Raw genomic sequence first — 17,607 nt, 5'->3', positions numbered from 1 at the left:
TTTTATTTCTATAGAAAATTTTGTTAGAATTTTATTTCTATAGAAAATTTTATCAAAATTTTATTTCTATAGAAAATTAAATTTTAATATTTAAAATTATTAGGCATGCAAGTATCTTACGCTGCAATCTGGTCGGAACAAGACTCAAAAGTACATCAAAGCGTTTTTGTGAAATCTATACAAAAACAACGACAATATATATTTACATCAAACATATAATTATAATCAGCATATGTGTTAGTGTGTTTCTTTACAAGCATGCATCCATGTAAATAGGGCCCCCTCAGTTTCTATGTTCATTAAAACATATATAAACAAGGATTATTGCAATATCAACATCTATCTATCTACCATAGCTTTAAAGCTTCTAATGTAGAATGCCCTTCGGCAACGTAAATGTTGCGAAAAAGTTTGTGTTGTTGTTACTTATCTCCTATTCATACACACATGACTCGTCCTTCTTTTCTGTTCTTTGTAAGCAGAAACATTTATTCATGCCAATACATCGCTGAAGTGCGAGTATTCATTTTTTAATCTCTTACTCACCCCACAACTCCACCCCAAATGATCAAAGCACTCGCTAACAATACATACTTTATACATTTCATTACTATGTTTTATATTTTAATTGAACGAAAACATTTATAAACAAGTAAGGAAAGTCTAAAGTCGGGCGGGGCCGACTATATTATACCCTGCACCACTTTGTAGATCAAAATTTTCGATACCATATCACATCCGTCAAATGTGTTGGGGGCTATATATAAAGGTTTGTCCCAAATACATACATTTAAATATCACTCGATCTTGACAGAATTTGATAGACTTCTACAAAATCTATAGACTCGAAATTTAAGGCGGCTAATGCACTAGGGTGGAACACAATGTTAGTAAAAAAATAAGGGAAACATTTATATCTGAAGCAATGTTAAGGAAACTTCGCAAAAGTTTATCTATGATTTATCGCTCGATATATATGCATTAGAAGTTTAGGAAAATTAGAGCCATTTTTACAACTTTTCGACTAAGCAGTGGCGATTTTACATGGAAAATGCTTGTATTTTGACCATTTTTGTCGAAATCAGAATAACATATAAAGGGTGATTTGTTAAGAGCTTGATAACTTTTTTTTTAAAAAAAACGCATAAAATTTGCAAAATCTCATCGATTCTTTATTTGAAACGTTAGATTGGTCCATGACATTTACTTTTTGAAGATAATTTCATTTAAATGTTGACCGCGGCTGCGTCTTAGGTGGTTCATTCGGAAAGTCCAATTTTGGGCAACTTTTTCGAGCATTTCGGCCGGAATAGCCCGAATTTCTTCGGAAATGTTGTCTTCCAAAGCTGGAATAGTTGCTGGCTTATTTCTGTAGACTTTAGACTTGACGTAGCCCCACAAAAAATAGTCTAAAGGCGTCAAATCGCATGATCTTGGTGGCCAACTTACCGGTCCATTTCTTTAGATGAATTGTTCTCCGAAGTTTTCCCTCAAAATGGCCATAGAATCGCGAGCTGTGTGGCATGTAGCGCCATCTTGTTGAAACCACATGTCAACCAAGTTCAGTTCTTCCATTTTTGGCAACAAAAAGTTTGTTAGCATCGAACGATAGCGATCGCCATTCACCGTAACGTTGCGTCCAACAGCATCTTTGAAAAAATACGGTCCAATGATTCCACCAGCGTACAAACCACACCAAACAGTGCATTCGGGATGCATGGGCAGTTCTTGAACGGCTTCTGGTTGCTCTTCACTCCAAATGCGGCAATTTTGCTTATTTACGTAGCCATTCAACCAGAAATGAGCCTCATCGCTGAACAAAATTTGTCGATAAACACATTTCGAACCGAACACTGATTTTGGTAATAAAATTCAATGATTTGCAAGCGTTGCTCGTTAGTAAGTCTATTCATGATGAAATGTCAAAGCATACTGAGCATCTTTCTCTTTGACACCATGTCTGAAATCCTACGTGATCTGTCAAATACTAATGCATGAAAATCCTAACCTCAAAAGAATCACCCTTTATATGGGAGCTATATCTAAATCTGAACCGATTTCAACCAAATTTGGCACGCATAGCAACAATGCTAATTCTACTCCCTGTGCAAAATTTCAACTAAATCGGAGTTAAAAATTGGCCTCTGTGGTCATATGAGTGTAAATCGGGCGAAAGCTATATATGGGAGATGTATCTAAATCTGAACCGATTTCAACCAAATTTGGCACGCATAGCAACAATGCTAATTCTACTCCCTGTGCATAATTTCAACTAAATCGGACCAAAATATTGGCCTCTGTGGTCATATGAGTGTAAATCGGCCGAAAGCTATATATTGGAGCTATATCTAAATCTGAACCGATTTCAACCAAATATGGCACGCATAGCTACAATGCTAATTCTACTCCCTGTGCAAAATTTCAACTAAATCGGAGCAAAAAATTGGCGTCTGTGGTCATATTAGTGTAAATCGGGCGAAAGCTATATATGGGAGCTATATCTAAATCTGAACCGATTGCAACCAAAATTGGCACGCATAGCTACAATGCTAATTCTACTCCCTGTGCAAAATTTCAACCAAAGTGGGATAAAACTCTGGCTTCTGGGACCGTATTAGTCCATATCGGGCGAAAGATATATATGGGAGCTATATCTAAATCTGAACCGATTTCAATAAAATTTGGCACACTTGACTATAGTACTAATTGTTCTTCTCGTGCAAAATTATAAGTAAATTAGGGTAAAACTCTGGCTTCTAGGGTCATATAAGTCCATATCGGGCGAAATATATATATGGGAGCTATATCTAAATCTGAACCGATTTCTTCCAAAATCAATAGGGATCTATTCTGAGCCAAAACACATACTTGTGCCAAATTTGAAGTCGATTGGACTAAAACTGCGACCTAGACTTTGATTACAAAAATGTGTTCACGGACCGACGGACATCGCTATATCGACTCAAGAGCCCACCCTGAGCATTTTTGCCAAAGACACCATGTGTATATCTCGTCTCCTTCTGGGTGTTGCAAACATATGCACTAACTTATAATACCCTGTTCCACAGTGTGGAGCAGGGTATAAAAAGAGCTTTTGTTATTACATTGTAGGTTCCTTCAGTTTCTTAAAGCCGGCAGAGAAAGATTTATTTTATCTTTACTAATGACTGCCATCTATTGATGTAGTTTCACTTAACAGTTTCGTTCTCTTGTGATTTCCTACTCTCTGAAAAGATATTTGAGCGGTGATGCCAATCTGGTGCTTTTAGCACAATATTTAGTGTTTTTGGTTTTCATAAAGCACCATGTCGGTGTTCATTAGGATTGTCATTCGGGATCGTTTTTTTAAAATCCCGGGATTCGCGATTTAAAAATTTAGAATCTCGGGATCCCGGGATATTCCGGATCCCGAAATTTGCGGGATTTTTTTAAATATTATAAGTTATAACAATCTACAGCGGCAAAAAATTGTTGTACCTTTACCTTTAATTCAATTTTATTAACAAAAGAACATAAGACTAAATTAAAAATCTATTTCAAATTGCTATCATACTTAACTCAACAATATGACGAAAAGAAAAACAAAAAATTATGATAAAAATAAATTAATAAAGCAATTGCATATTGCTATCTTACTCAGCAAAACATTTTAAAGATTTTGATTAGATTAGGTATATTTTCGTACTCTTGTGTTAATCCTTTGGTACTTCATCGTTTTAAGTAACTTCTTAAAAATTTCACATTTCGACAAAAAGTTTGGAACTCTAATTCGCAACAGTGAGGCGTGGTGTACACAGACCCCGGGGGATAAAATATTTATAAATTTCTACACTGATGTCTCCAATTTGGATGGACATGTGGGTTTCGGAGTATATTCTAATGATCTGGAACTTCGAATATCGAAAAGATTACCTAATCACTGTAGCGTTTTCATGCTGAAATATTAGCAATAAGAGAGGTGGCGAATTGGCTGAGAAGTAATGTTCCAAAAAATGTTGGCATTAATATATACTGAGACAGTCAACCTGCAATAAAATCCTTGGTCTCTGTGTTCCTTAACTTGAAAACGGCCATCGACTGCCGCAAATCTCTCAACGAGATGGCTGAGCAGTACAATATTCACCTAATATGGGTGCCTGACCATAGGTTCCTAGACTTGCTAACTCATCCGCGAAGCCGATGAGTTAGCAAGTCTAGGAACTACCTTACATATTCCAGGGGAACTAGAATCTGTTGGTATGTTTTTGGCTACCTGCAAGCTCTTACTGCGTGAGAAGGCTGTCATGATGGCAAATGTTCGATGGGAGAATTGCAAGGGTTGTAACGACACCAAGCAAATATTGCCCCATTTAAACTTGAACCGCACACTAGATATGCTAGTGTTCTCAAGACGTCAGATATCACTTCTGATATCTGGTATAACGGGTCGCTGCCTGATAGGCGAATTTGCAAACAGTATTGGTGCGAAGTATAATGATTACTGTATGAGCTGTCATGATGCGGTGGAAAAGGAATCAATTAAACACCTCTTGTGTGAGTGTCCTGCATTTTGTGTAAGGCGTAAGCGAATTTTAGGGGCATATAGCTTTAGATTACTGGCGGAACTGGAAAACGTTAACTTAAGCAGTCTGCTAATGTTTGTGGTGAGAAATGCTATGTCAGAATTCTTAAGATATTTTTGGTGCTTTTTTCCCTTCGGGTGTTGGCATCACTGTTACTTTTAACGTTATACGAAAATTACTCATTCTCTCTCTCTCTCTCTTACAATTCGATTTCTTGTCTGAGCAAGATAATAACAGAAGCATAGGGAAGGAGTAATGACTGATAATTCTTGACCTGCGCTTTATTTTAAAACAGCTGTTCGGAGTCCCCCTACCCCTATGTTCCATCATAAATTCATTTTCTTTCCATATACGATTAGGTAGTAGTGTGAGTAACAACAAGAAAAATATGCATATCATACGGTAAAGTAAGTTCGAGGAATTTTTTTTTTGAGAAGCTCACGTGCTGCTGCATTGCATTAAACACTGAAGTATTGTAAGATTCTTTTGTTTGTTCTTGCAGACTGGACTAGTTCACTTACACCTCCATCGCCTACCTCGCCATCATCAACTACGACCAACGGCACCTATAATCATCATCACCAGTCCCAGCAGCAGCAATATTATCAGAGTCCCATTGAAGAACACTTTGATGTGGTGGATGGTATTAAACCACAACAGAATCCTTATTCGCATAGCGGTCATTCTGTTAAAAATACAACCTTCTCCTGCACACATATTGACAAACAAACACATTCGCTTGATATGGAGACGGCTTCTGCAGCTACTTCACCACCAAAAAGCATCATTAAGACGCCACCAAATGGTGCTCACTACTCATACAATAATAATTTGCTTTATTGTGCATCTGGTGGTAGCCCAACATCAACTATGATAAACAGAGGAGGAACAATACCGACATCGTATCACCAACATCATCATCATCACTACTGCAATAGCAACAGTGCCCTTGCATTTCCACCATCGCCGGCCTCATCAAATCTTTCCACACCCACCGAGGCCACTGAGCATTATGGTATTGGAGGACATCTTGACAATGATATTGATGCAGCAGCTGTTAATGAACTTTCACAGCGTTTGCAGTCGGAATTACGTGCAGCAAAAAGTCGTCATTTGTCATGCACTGAAGTTTCATTGCCATGGGACCTAACGCCGCGTATTGCCGCTGATATGATAAAAACCTCTGAGAGGGAGCCTTGCGGTGTACGGGGCTGTGCAATTTTTATCGATTTTGAAGATGAGACAGGCAATGCCAGGTATGAATGAAATTCCAACTTATTTATTTCTGATTGAGTGTGTGCGTAATTTTTTGGAATTGCAAACCAATAGTGGAACTAGTCCAGATTTCTATAAAAAAATTTGCCTCTAGGGTCCATTTAGCACAACGGAACTCGGTATTCATTTAAATAAATTCAGAAAAAGTTTTAAGGCCCGATGTGGTTTTAAGACCATTGTATTTTATTGGAACCTTTTACATCAGCAAAAAATCGGATCAGGATCTCTCTTTCCCATATAAATCCAGAGGCCCATATTTTTTCATTTTGCAATATATGGGATTGAGGACTAAAAAATATTTCACATTTCTCCCGAGAAACATCTTTATCATATATTGCGATTGCCAAATACATTTTGAAATATCCGTTTTTACCTAAAACAAAGAGGGCTAAAATATTTTTTTCGCATACAAATCTGCGGACCCGTCTATTTCCATTTGACCATACTTGGCGCATTTCTCTCAAAGAGAACCCTACACACATTTTAGTAGCCCATTTCCAACACACATTTTGCTATATCCCTTTTTTTACTGTTGGTAAGATAACTAAACGATCAATCTTTCACATATAAACCTGGATGCCCATCTGTTTCCATTTGACCATAGTGGACGAATTTCTTTCGAGAACCACTGGCCTTTCACATATACATCTGGAGTACCATCTTTTGATTTCTGTGATTCAGACGATGTTTAACAAACGTTTGTTATGCCATTTATGCTTCCCGTTTGGCCAACTTCTGTGTACGATAATATCACATTTTTCACATATAGATGGCGCTGAAACGAAATTTTTCTTACAAGGGTTTATTTTCCCCCATTGATCGAATCAAAAACTTCTAATATACAAAAATGTAAAGCCTTATTAATTTCTTATATTTTATATTTGCAGGCGCATTGCATCTTTTAAAATCGATCCACATACAGTATCCACATTTGAGTTATATTTAACATTGAAACAAGACAAAGGCGGCTGGACTTCATTATTGCCACAATTTCTCAAGTAAGTTTACTTCAATAACAGGTCAATTGAAAGAACCGGCACATAGATAATGCTACTAGAAATAAAATTTTGAGCGAATTTTCTATAGAAATAAAATTTTCAGAAAATTTTATATAGAAATAAAATTTTCAGAAAATTTTCTATAGAAGTAAAATTTTCAGAAAATTTATATAGAAATAAGATTCTCTGTAGAAATAAATTTTTCAGAAAATTTTCTATACAAATAAAATTTTGAGAAAATTTTCTATTGAAATAAAATTTTCTATAGAAATAAAATTTGCAGAAAATTTTCTATAGAAATAAAATTTTCAGAAAATTTTCTATAGAAATAAAATTTTCAGAAAATTTTCTATAGAAATAAAATTTTCTATAGAAATAAAATTTTCGGAAAATTTTCTATAGAAAAAAAACTTCCAGAAAATTTTTTATAGAAATAAAATTTTCGGAAAATTTTCTATAGAAATAAATTTTTGACGAAATTTTCTATAGAAATAAAATTTTCAGAAAATTTTCTATATAGAAATAAAATTTTAAAAAATATTTGCTTTAGAAATAAAATTTTCAGAAAATTATCAATAGATATAAAATTTTCTATAGAAATACGACGAAATTTTCTATAGAAATAAATTTTTGACGAAATGTTATATAGAAATGAAATAATCAATAGAAATAAAATTTTGAAAAATATTTGCTTTAGAAATAAAATTTTCATAAAATTTTCTATAGAAATAAAATGTTGACAAAATTTTCTATAGTAATAAAATTTTCAGAAATTTGTCTTTAGAAATAAAATTTTCTATAGAAATAAATTTTTGACGAAATTTTCTATAGAAATAAAATTTTCAGAAAATTTTCTATATAGAAATAAAATTTTGAAAAATATGTGCTTTAGAAATAAAATTTTCAGAAAATTTTCAATAGATATAAAATTTTCAGAAAATTTTCTATAGACATAAATTTTTGACGAAATGTTATATAGAAATAAAATTATCTATAAAAATAAAATTTTGAAAAATATTTGCTTTAGAAATAAAATTTTCAGAAAATTTTCTATAGAAATAAAATTTTGACAAAATTTTCTATAGTAATAAAATTTTGACAAAATTTTCTATAGTAATAAAATTTTCAGAAAATTTTCGATAGAAATAAAATTTTCAGAAATTTTTCTATAGAAATAAAATTTTCAGAAAATTTTCTATAGAAATAAAATTTTCAGAATATTTTCTATAGAAATAAAATTTTCAGAATATTTTCTATAGAAATAAAATTTTCAGAAAATTTTCTATAGAAGTAAAATTTTCAGAAAATTTTCTATAGAAATAAAGTTTTCAGAAAATTTTCTATAGAAATAAAGTTTTCAGAAAATTTTCTATAGAAATAAAATTTTCAGAAAATTTTCTATAGAAATAAAATTTTCAGAATATTTTCTATAGAAATAAAATTTTCAGAAATTTTATATAGAAATAAGATTTTCTGTAGAAATAAAATTTTCAGAAAATTTTCTATAGAAATAAAATTTTCAGAAAATTTTCTATAGAAATAAAATTTTCAAAAAAATTTCTATAGATACATACATTTTTGACGAAATGTTAATAGAAATAAAATTATCAATAGAAATAAAATTTTGAAAAATATTTGCTTTAGAAATAAAATTTTGACAAAATTTTCTATAGTAATAAAATTTTCAGAAATTTGTCTTTAGAAATAATATTTTCAGAAAATTTTCTATAGAAATAAAATTTTCAGAATATTTTCTATAGAAATAAAATTTTCAGAAATTTTTCTATAGAAATAAAATTTTAAGACAATTTTCTATAGAAATAAAATGTTGAGAAAATGTTCTATAGAAATAAAATTTTCAGAAAATTATCTATAGAAATACGACGAAATGTTCTATAGAAATAAATTTTTGACGAAATTTTCTATAGTAATAAATTTTTGACGAAATGTTATATAGAAATAAAATTATCTGTAGAAATAAAATTTTGACAAATATATGCTTTAGAAATAAAATTTTCTATAGAAATAAAATTTTGAGAAAATTTTCTATAGAAATAAAGTTTTGAGAAAATTTTCTATAGACATAAAATTTTGAGAAAATTTTCTATATAAATAAAATTTTGAGAAAATTTTCTATAGAAAAAAATTTTGAGAAAATTTTCTATAGAAAAAAAAATGTTATGAAAATTTTCTATAGAAATAACATATTCAGAAAATTGTCTATAGAAATAAAATTTTCAGAAAATTTTCTAAAGAAATAAAATTTTCTATAGAAATAAAATGTTGAGTAAATTTTTAAGAAATAAAATTTTTAGAAAATGTTCTATAGAAATAAAGACATTTTGAAGTAAGCATTATCTCTTTCTTGGTGTTTTCAATTGACTTGTTTTCTTTTTTTTTATAATTAAATGTTAATTGTATGTCCTTTTTTCAACAGAAACTTAACACGCAGCAGCACTATACTCATAAGTCCACATTTTACATTAAACAAACACAAGCTTTATGCCTGTGAGTAGGAGTTATTATATTTTCAAATACAAAGAAAAATCCACCTAAAATGTACAAAAATTAAAAAAGAGAAGAAGAAGGGAAAAAGAAAAACAAAAAGAAACTCAAAACTCATCATTAATTTAAGTCATTGATATATATTAGAGAAAATCCAAACAAAGCTAAAATGAAGAAAATGAAATTGATATAGAATTACTAACAAAAACATATTAAAAAGCATGAAATGTGATTTTGTGAATTCACCAGAATAAAAATTAGAATTAACTAAAAAACAAGAAACCAAAACAGGAAAAAAAGGGCGTGTCAATTGTGTTAGAATAACAAAATCAAAACATAAGTAACAAACAAAAAAACGTTAACAAATAGCTATTCCCTCCGATGTTTAAGAGAAATAATTATTTATTTCTTTCTATTTGTTATTTTAATATTCCATTTTATTTCTAAAAAAAATAGTATTATTTGTGACCAAGTCATATACGGATATACATATATTTATAAGGGGACTCTCTCAGAAACTATGATGTTATGATGAAAAATCGAAACAAGATCGAATAATTTAAGAATGATATTGTGAGATCTCGTTTTATAGTTTTACATAAATGGGAATATAAACATATTGGTGGAATTTGTATTGAAGTTTAAATAGGTTTTTGTTTTTGTTTTTTATTTATTTTTTTTGTTCATATTATTACCACAATAATTACAAAAGAGTTAAATTATAACTACTGAATAAAGTTTGGACCATATTCATTTCATTTTTTTTGTGATTCTCAGAATTTAAAACAAGACAAAAAAAATAATCATAGCTATAAAAAAATACGTAAACTTTATTCATCTTGAATATTTTGACTTTTCTTATTAATATAAATAATCTTTGTAAAACTCCAGGTGATCTTGCCTATGGATAGAATTAACTGAGTTAACAAAAACTTAAAAATACTTGGAGAAAATTTTATAGAAAAAAAAATAATTCAAATAATAGTCAGCAAAATTTAAACAATAACATAAAAATACTTTTAACAATTTCTCAAAAGTTTGCACAAACAAATTAATTTATTTTTTTCTCTACCATTTTGAAGTTAAACACGAGTAACACTAATCCCCCTTGCGCACACTGACACACACATGCAGTAATAAAATCAAAATGGAAAAATTAATAAAAAAATATAGACTCATAGAAAAGCTGATATGTTAATAATACACTCAAAAGAAAACATCAGTAATAATAGCAAAAATCAGTAAAATAGTAAAAAAAAATTTTTTTGTTTATAAAAATTCTCATATTAAATACACTCAGAAAAAATCTGCTAAACACAGTAACTTTTGTATTTTTTCTCTCTCCCTATTATTAAATTAAAAAAAAAAAAAACTATAGGAATAAAATTTTCAGAAAATTTTCTATAGAAATAAAATTTTCAGAAAATTTTCTATAGAATTACAATTTTCAGATATTTTTAGCAATAAAATTTTCGATAGAAATAAAATGTGAAGAAGTTTTTCTGTTTGTGTCTGCTTTTTCTGCAGACTTTTTGCTGTTTTAGCAGATTTTCTTGCTATATCTACTAACAAATTTCTTTGGGTTCGTGTTTGCTGTTGTTGCATTTTCCACTAGAAAGCAATTGGAGCTGAGCCAAAAAACTTGTTTGCTGTTATTGATGAATTTTTTTCTGAGTGTAAAACAAAATATTCAATTTTTCATTTCCTTTTCTTGTTTTAAGCAACTAAAAACAAAATCAATAATGAATGAAATGAGACAAACCAAGTTTTGACCAAATGTGATTTTTATTTATTTTTATTTTTTGTGAAAATTTACCATACCCACCTACACCTAAACAAAAAATTTTTATAACACAACCAACTACACCACCACCATCCTCTTCCCTTTGTAGTATAACTCAAAGCTAACAAACAAAATCAAATCTTAACAAAATAATTACAAAACTCTTATAATCTTAAAGATGATAATCCTCTTATACTTATACTTAGACCATATAAAATATAATATAACTATATATAGAATTACCTTTTTTTTTTTTTGATTTTTATAGTATAAACGAACGATGAATTTTTGTAGTAAATTAAAACAAAAATGAAAATGATGATGAGGACATTTTTTTGTATAAGGATCAGGATCCATAGTGAATGAATTAAAAACTCTTAAATCACAATAAACAAAAAAAAAAAAAACAAATTAAAAATTTAATAAACAAAATCGATGTGTGATATTAAACTATAATATAATATAAACTTAACAAAATGATATATGTATCTAGCTCTTAGTAATTTATAGAAACAAAAGAAAAACCAAATAAATTAATCCAAATAAACAAATTGTGAGAATATGTTATATGTATGTTATTAAACCAAAAATAAAGCAAAAAACAAAAAACAAAAATGAACCCAAATGAACCCAAAATGAAACAAAACGCCAATCACCATAGCTTATATAATATTCGATTTTTTAAGTATCTTTCTCCCCGCCCCCTCTATTTTAATTGTATATTATTCTATGAGTATTTCTTATCATTTGCTACTAGTTGCAGTGTCAAATGTTACAAAATATGAATAGAATATGTTTCTTTTTTTGTTTATTTGTTTGTATGTCCTCTATAATTTGTTTCTTTTTTTAATTAATTGTCTATTGTTTTTTAAATATAAATTGAAAATGAAATAAGAATTACAAGAATGTTGTTTTATTTAGTTATGTAAACAAGTATATAGAGCTGTAAGTTCGGCAGGGCCGAATCTTAAATACCCACCACAAACATAAAAAAACAAACTGTTTTTTATACAAGAATTTACTTTTATAGAAATAAAATTTTGACAAAATTATCTATAGAAATACAATTTTAACAAAATTTTAACAAAATTTTCTATAGAAATAAAATTTTCTATAGAAATAAAATTTTGACAAAATTTTCTATAGAAATAAATTTTTGACAAAATTTTCTATAGAAATAAAATTTTGACAAAATTTTCTATAGAAATAAAATTTTGACAAGATTTTCTATAGAGATAAAATTTTGACAAAATTTTCTATCGAAATAAAATTTTGACAAAATTTTCTATAGAAATTAATTTTGACAAAATTTTCTACAGAAATAAAATTTTGACAAAATTTTCTATAGAAATAAAATTTTCTATAGAAAAAAAAATTTAACAAAATTTTCTATAGAAATAATATTTTCAGAAAATTTTCTATAGAAATTAATTTTGACAAAATTTTCTATAGAAATAAAATTTTCCGAAAATTTTCTATAGAAATAAAATTTTCCGAAAATTTTCTATAGAAATAAAATTTTCCGAAAATTTTCTATAGAAATAAAATTTTCCGAAAACTTTATATAGAAATAAAATTTTCCGAACATTTTCTATAGAAATAAAATTTTCAGAAAATTTTCTATAGAAATAAAATTTTCAGAAAATTTTCTATAGAAATAAAAAATTTTCTATATAAATAATATTTTCAGAAAATTTTCTATATAAATAATATTTTCAGAAAATTTTCTATAGAAATTAATTTTGACAAAATTTTCTATAGATATAAAATTTTGACAAAATTTTCTATAGAAATAAAATTTTGACAAAATTTCTATAGAAATAAAATTTTGACAAAATTTTCTATAGAAATAAAATGTTGACAAAATTTTCCATAGAAATAAAATTTTAACAAAATTTTCTATAGAAATAAAATTTTGAGAAAATTTTCTATAGAAATAAATTTTTGACAAAATTTTCTATAGAAATAAAATTTTGACAAAATTTTCTATAGAAATAAAAGTTTGACATTTTCTATAGAAATAAAATTTTGACAAAAATTTCTATAGATATAAAATTTTGACAAAATTTTCTATAGAAATAAAATTTTAACAAAATTTTCTATAGAAACAAAATTTTGAGAAAATTTTCTATAGAAATAAATTTTTGACAAAATTTTCTATAGAAATAAAATTTTGACAAAATTTTCTATAGAAATAAAATTTTGACAAAATTTTCTATAGAAAATAAATTTTAACAAAATTTTCTATAGAAATAATATTTTCAGAAAATTTTCTATAGAAATTAATTTTGACAAAATTTTCTATAGAAATAAAATTTTCCGAAAATTTTCTATAGAAATAAAATTTTCCGAAAATTTTCTATAGAAATAAAATTTTCCGAAAACTTTATATAGAAATAAAATTTTCCGAAAATTTTCTATAGAAATAAAATTTTCCGAAAATTTTCTATATAAATAATATTTTCAGAAAATTTTCTATAGAAATTAATTTTGGAAAAATTTTCTATAGATATAAAATTTTGACAAAATTTTCTATAGAAATAAAATGTTGACAAAATTTTCTATAGAAATAAAATTTTGACAAAATTTTCTATAGAAATAAAATTTTGAGAAAATTTTCTATAGAAATAAATTTTTGACAACATTTTCTATAGAAATAAAAGTTTGACAACATTTTCTATAGAAATAAAATTTTGACAAAATTTTCTATAGAAATAAAATTTTCCAAAAATTTTCTATAGAAATAAAATTTTCCGAAAATTTTCTATAGAAATTAATTTTGACAAAATTTTCTATAGAAATAAAATTTTGACAAAATTTTCTATAGAAATAAAATTTTAACAAAATTTTCTATAGAAATAAATTTTTCATAAAATTTTCTATATAAATAAAATTTTTAGAAAATTTTCTTTATAAATAAAATTTTCAGAAAATTTTCTTTATAAATAAAATTTTCAGAAAATTTTCTATATAAATAAAATTTGCAGAAAATTTTCTATATAAATAAAATTTTCAGAAAATTTTCTACAGAAATAAAATTTCGACAAAATTTTCTATAGAAATAATATTTTGAAAAAAATTTCTATAGAAAATTTTGAGAAAATTGTCGATAGAAATAAAATTTTGACACAATTTTCTATAGAAATAAAATTTTATTTCTATCGAAAATTTTCTGAAAATTTTATATCTATAGAAAATTTTCTGAAAATTTTATTTCTATAGAAAATTTTCATAAAATTGTATTTCTATAGAAAGTTTTGTCAAAATTGATCTATACAAAAAATTTTGTCAAAATTGTATTTCTATAGAAAATTTTGTCAAAAATGTATTATTTTAAAATTTTGTCCAATTTTTATTTCTATTAAAAATTTGTGTAGTGCCTTTTAGTTGGAGAGGGGTATTTTGCAAATTCTACCAAAACATCGAATTCTACAAGAAATTAATTTCTACCCACCTTAATGTATAAATATAACTACAATTCCATTATCGCTACCAACATTTACAATTGCGCCTAAAACTATACTGTGATACGGAATATAATTGTTCATACTTTTGTTTTACACATGGTTCGTGAATTGGTTAGCCACCATAGGAACTCACCAGAGTATTACCAATAGTTCATCGATACTCAACACACATTACGCACAGTTTAAAAGGTACTGGGTGAGACAACGTAGCAATGGTTCGTGAATTGGTTAGCCACCAACCATAGGAACTCACCACGGTATTACCAACAATTCATACGCTACTCAACACACATTACGCATAGTTTAAAAGGCACTGGGTGAGATTACAACGTAGCAATGAAGCACTGAAGGAACATGTAGATTAATGGCTTAATGCAAGTTAATATGTAGCTCGCAATGAATTATCTATTGGAGGAAAATCTTTCAAAATTTACCAACTGAACAAGATATGGTGGAGTTTAAGAGACAAAGTCCTTGCAAAAAAATTCGGTAGTTGTTCAACAATCATTTCTTTTTAAAAGCATTCCGGGATTCTCTACCAATTTTTCTACTTCCTCTTAAATATAACGCTTTTTAATGTGTGACCGCCTTAGGTATGTCACTTTTTTTTTACTGTATTCTTACTATTTTTTCCAGTGGTATTTATATAAATAATTCTAAGAATTTTATATCAACGCAAATCTGCTATAGTTATTTATGAGTTTCTGCTATTGATGGACCTCACTGTTTATTATTTAGGGTTTTCGAAAAAGTGTTATTAGTTATCTCAATTGTTTCCAAAAACTGTCTTCCTAAGCACTTTATCTCATACATTTTCCAGACAAAAACCACCAAATTTTTCTTCCTAATTTTTTTGGACTATTTTTGATCCTGGTTTATGGAAGAAAATATCCTAATTACACCGCAGGGACGAGACAAATTCTTGTGAAGATGTTGCCATTTCAAGTGCTATGAGCGACATTATCTTCCGTTCTACAAGTGGTCATAGCCAACAATGTGGGTGGTTGAAAGTAACCAAGTAACTGTCTGGTCTGTCATAGACCTAATTACCAGTGTGGTTTATGGCGACTTCAATTGCTTGATTGGTCTGGATATGCCTTTGCCATTCATTGTTCTTTTTTTTCAATAATTATGAAATTTTGTTAATGTATGTCTACTTCAAGAGGATATGATGTTTGATGGGATGTTACTAAGGATAACATGATCGTTTCTAATGTGATTGGATGTATCCTGATTATGTTTTACGAGATAGAGATAAACGAGGAAATTTAAATACATAGAAAATTTTGTCAAAATGTCATTTCTATAGAAAATTTTTATAAAAATTTTATCAAAATTTTATTTCTAACGAAAATTTTTATAAAAATTGTATCTCTATAGAAAATATTGTCAAAATTTTATTTCTATAGAAAATTTTGTCAAAATTTTATTTCTAACGAAAATTTTGTCGAAATTTTATTTCTATAAAAAATGTTATCAAAATTTTATTTCTAACGAAAATTTTTATAAAAATTTTATCTCTATAGAAAATATTGTCAAAATTTTATTTCTATAGAAAACTTTCTCAAGATTTTATTGCTATAGAAAATTTTGTCAAAATTTTATTTCTATGGAAAATGTTATCAAAATTTTATTTCTATAGAAAATTTTGTCAAAATTTTATTTCTATAGAAAATTTTGTCAAAATTTTATTTCTATAGAAAATTTTGTCAAAATTTTATTTCTATAGAAAATTTTATCAAAATTTTATTTCTAACGAAAATTTTTATAAAAATTTTATTTCTAACGAAAATTTTTATAAAAATTTTATCTCTATAGAAAATATTGTCAAAATTTTATTTCTATAGAAAATTTTGTCAAAATTTCATTTATATAGAAAAGTTTGCCAACATTTGATTTCTATAGAAAATTTTTGTAAAAATTTTATCTCTATAGAAAATATTGTCAAAATTTTATTTCTATAGAAAATTTTGTCAAAATTTTATTTCTAAAAATTTTCTCAAGATTTTATTGCTATAGAAAATTTTGTCAAAATTTTATTTCTATGGAAAATGTTATCAAAATTTTATGTCTATAGAAAATTTTGTCAAAATTTTATTTCTATAGAAAATTTTGTCAAAATTTTATTTCTATAGAAAATTTTATCAAAGTTTTATTTCTAACGAAAATTTTTATAAAAATTTTATCTCTATAGAAAATATTGTCAAAATTTTATTTCTATAGAAAATTTTGTCAAAATTTCATTTATATAGAAAAGTTTGCCAACATTTGATTTCTATAGAAAATTTTTATAAAAATTTTATCTCTATAGAAAATATTGTCAAAATTTTATTTTTATAGAAAATTTTATCAAAATTTTATTTCTATAGAAAATTTTATCAAAATTTTATTTCTAACGAAAATTTTTATAAAAATTGTATCTCTATAGAAAATATTGTCCAAATTTTATTTCTATAGAAAATTTTGTCAAAATTTTATTTCTATAGAAAATTTTATCAAAATTTTATTTCTTACGAAAATTTTTATAAAAATTTTATCTTTATAGAAAATATTGTCAAAATTTTATTTCTATAGAAAATTTTCTCAAGATTTTATTGCTATAGAAAATTTTGTCAAAATTTTATTTCTATGGAAAATGTTATCAAAATTTTATTTCTATAGAAAATTTTGTCAAAATTTTATTTCTATAGAAAAGTTTGCCAACATTTTATTTCTATAGAAAAGTTTGCCAACATTTTATTTCTATAGAAAATTTTGTCAAAATTTTATTTCTATAGAAAATTTTGCCAAAATTTTATTTCTATAGAAAGTTTTATCAAAATTTTATTTCTAACGAAAATTTTTATAAAAATTTTATCTTTATAGAAAATATTGTCAAAATTTTATTTCTATAGAAAACTTTCTCAAGATTTTATTGCTATAGAAAATTTTGTCAAAATTTTATTTCTATGGAAAATGTTATCAACATTTTATTTCTATAGAAAATTTTGTCAAAATTTTATTTCTATAGAAAATTT

The 17,607-nt window shown here is 26.6% G+C and overlaps 1 protein-coding gene across 4 annotated transcripts in view; it reads left to right on the top strand.

Moving 5' to 3' along the window:
• Nucleotides 1–12,029, top strand: part of LOC142236996 (uncharacterized) — a 41,951-nt gene extending 29,922 nt beyond the window's left edge. For all 4 annotated transcript variants that reach the window (XM_075308284.1, XM_075308281.1, XM_075308283.1 and 1 more), the window contains exons 3-5: nucleotides 5,065–5,818; nucleotides 6,725–6,835; nucleotides 9,273–12,029. In XM_075308284.1, the coding sequence (XP_075164399.1) occupies nucleotides 5,065–5,818; nucleotides 6,725–6,835; nucleotides 9,273–9,351 (944 nt within the window). In that variant the 3' untranslated portion in view covers nucleotides 9,352–12,029. The remainder of the gene's footprint in view (nucleotides 1–5,064; nucleotides 5,819–6,724; nucleotides 6,836–9,272) is intronic.
• The last annotated feature ends 5,578 nt before the right edge of the window (nucleotides 12,030–17,607 follow it).

The sequence above is a fragment of the Haematobia irritans genome, chromosome 4, assembly GCF_050003625.1.
Source record: "Haematobia irritans isolate KBUSLIRL chromosome 4, ASM5000362v1, whole genome shotgun sequence".
NCBI lineage: Eukaryota > Metazoa > Arthropoda > Insecta > Diptera > Muscidae > Haematobia > Haematobia irritans.
The sequence above is the reverse complement of the archived record's forward strand: the minus strand, read 5'-3'. Positions and strand labels throughout refer to the sequence as shown.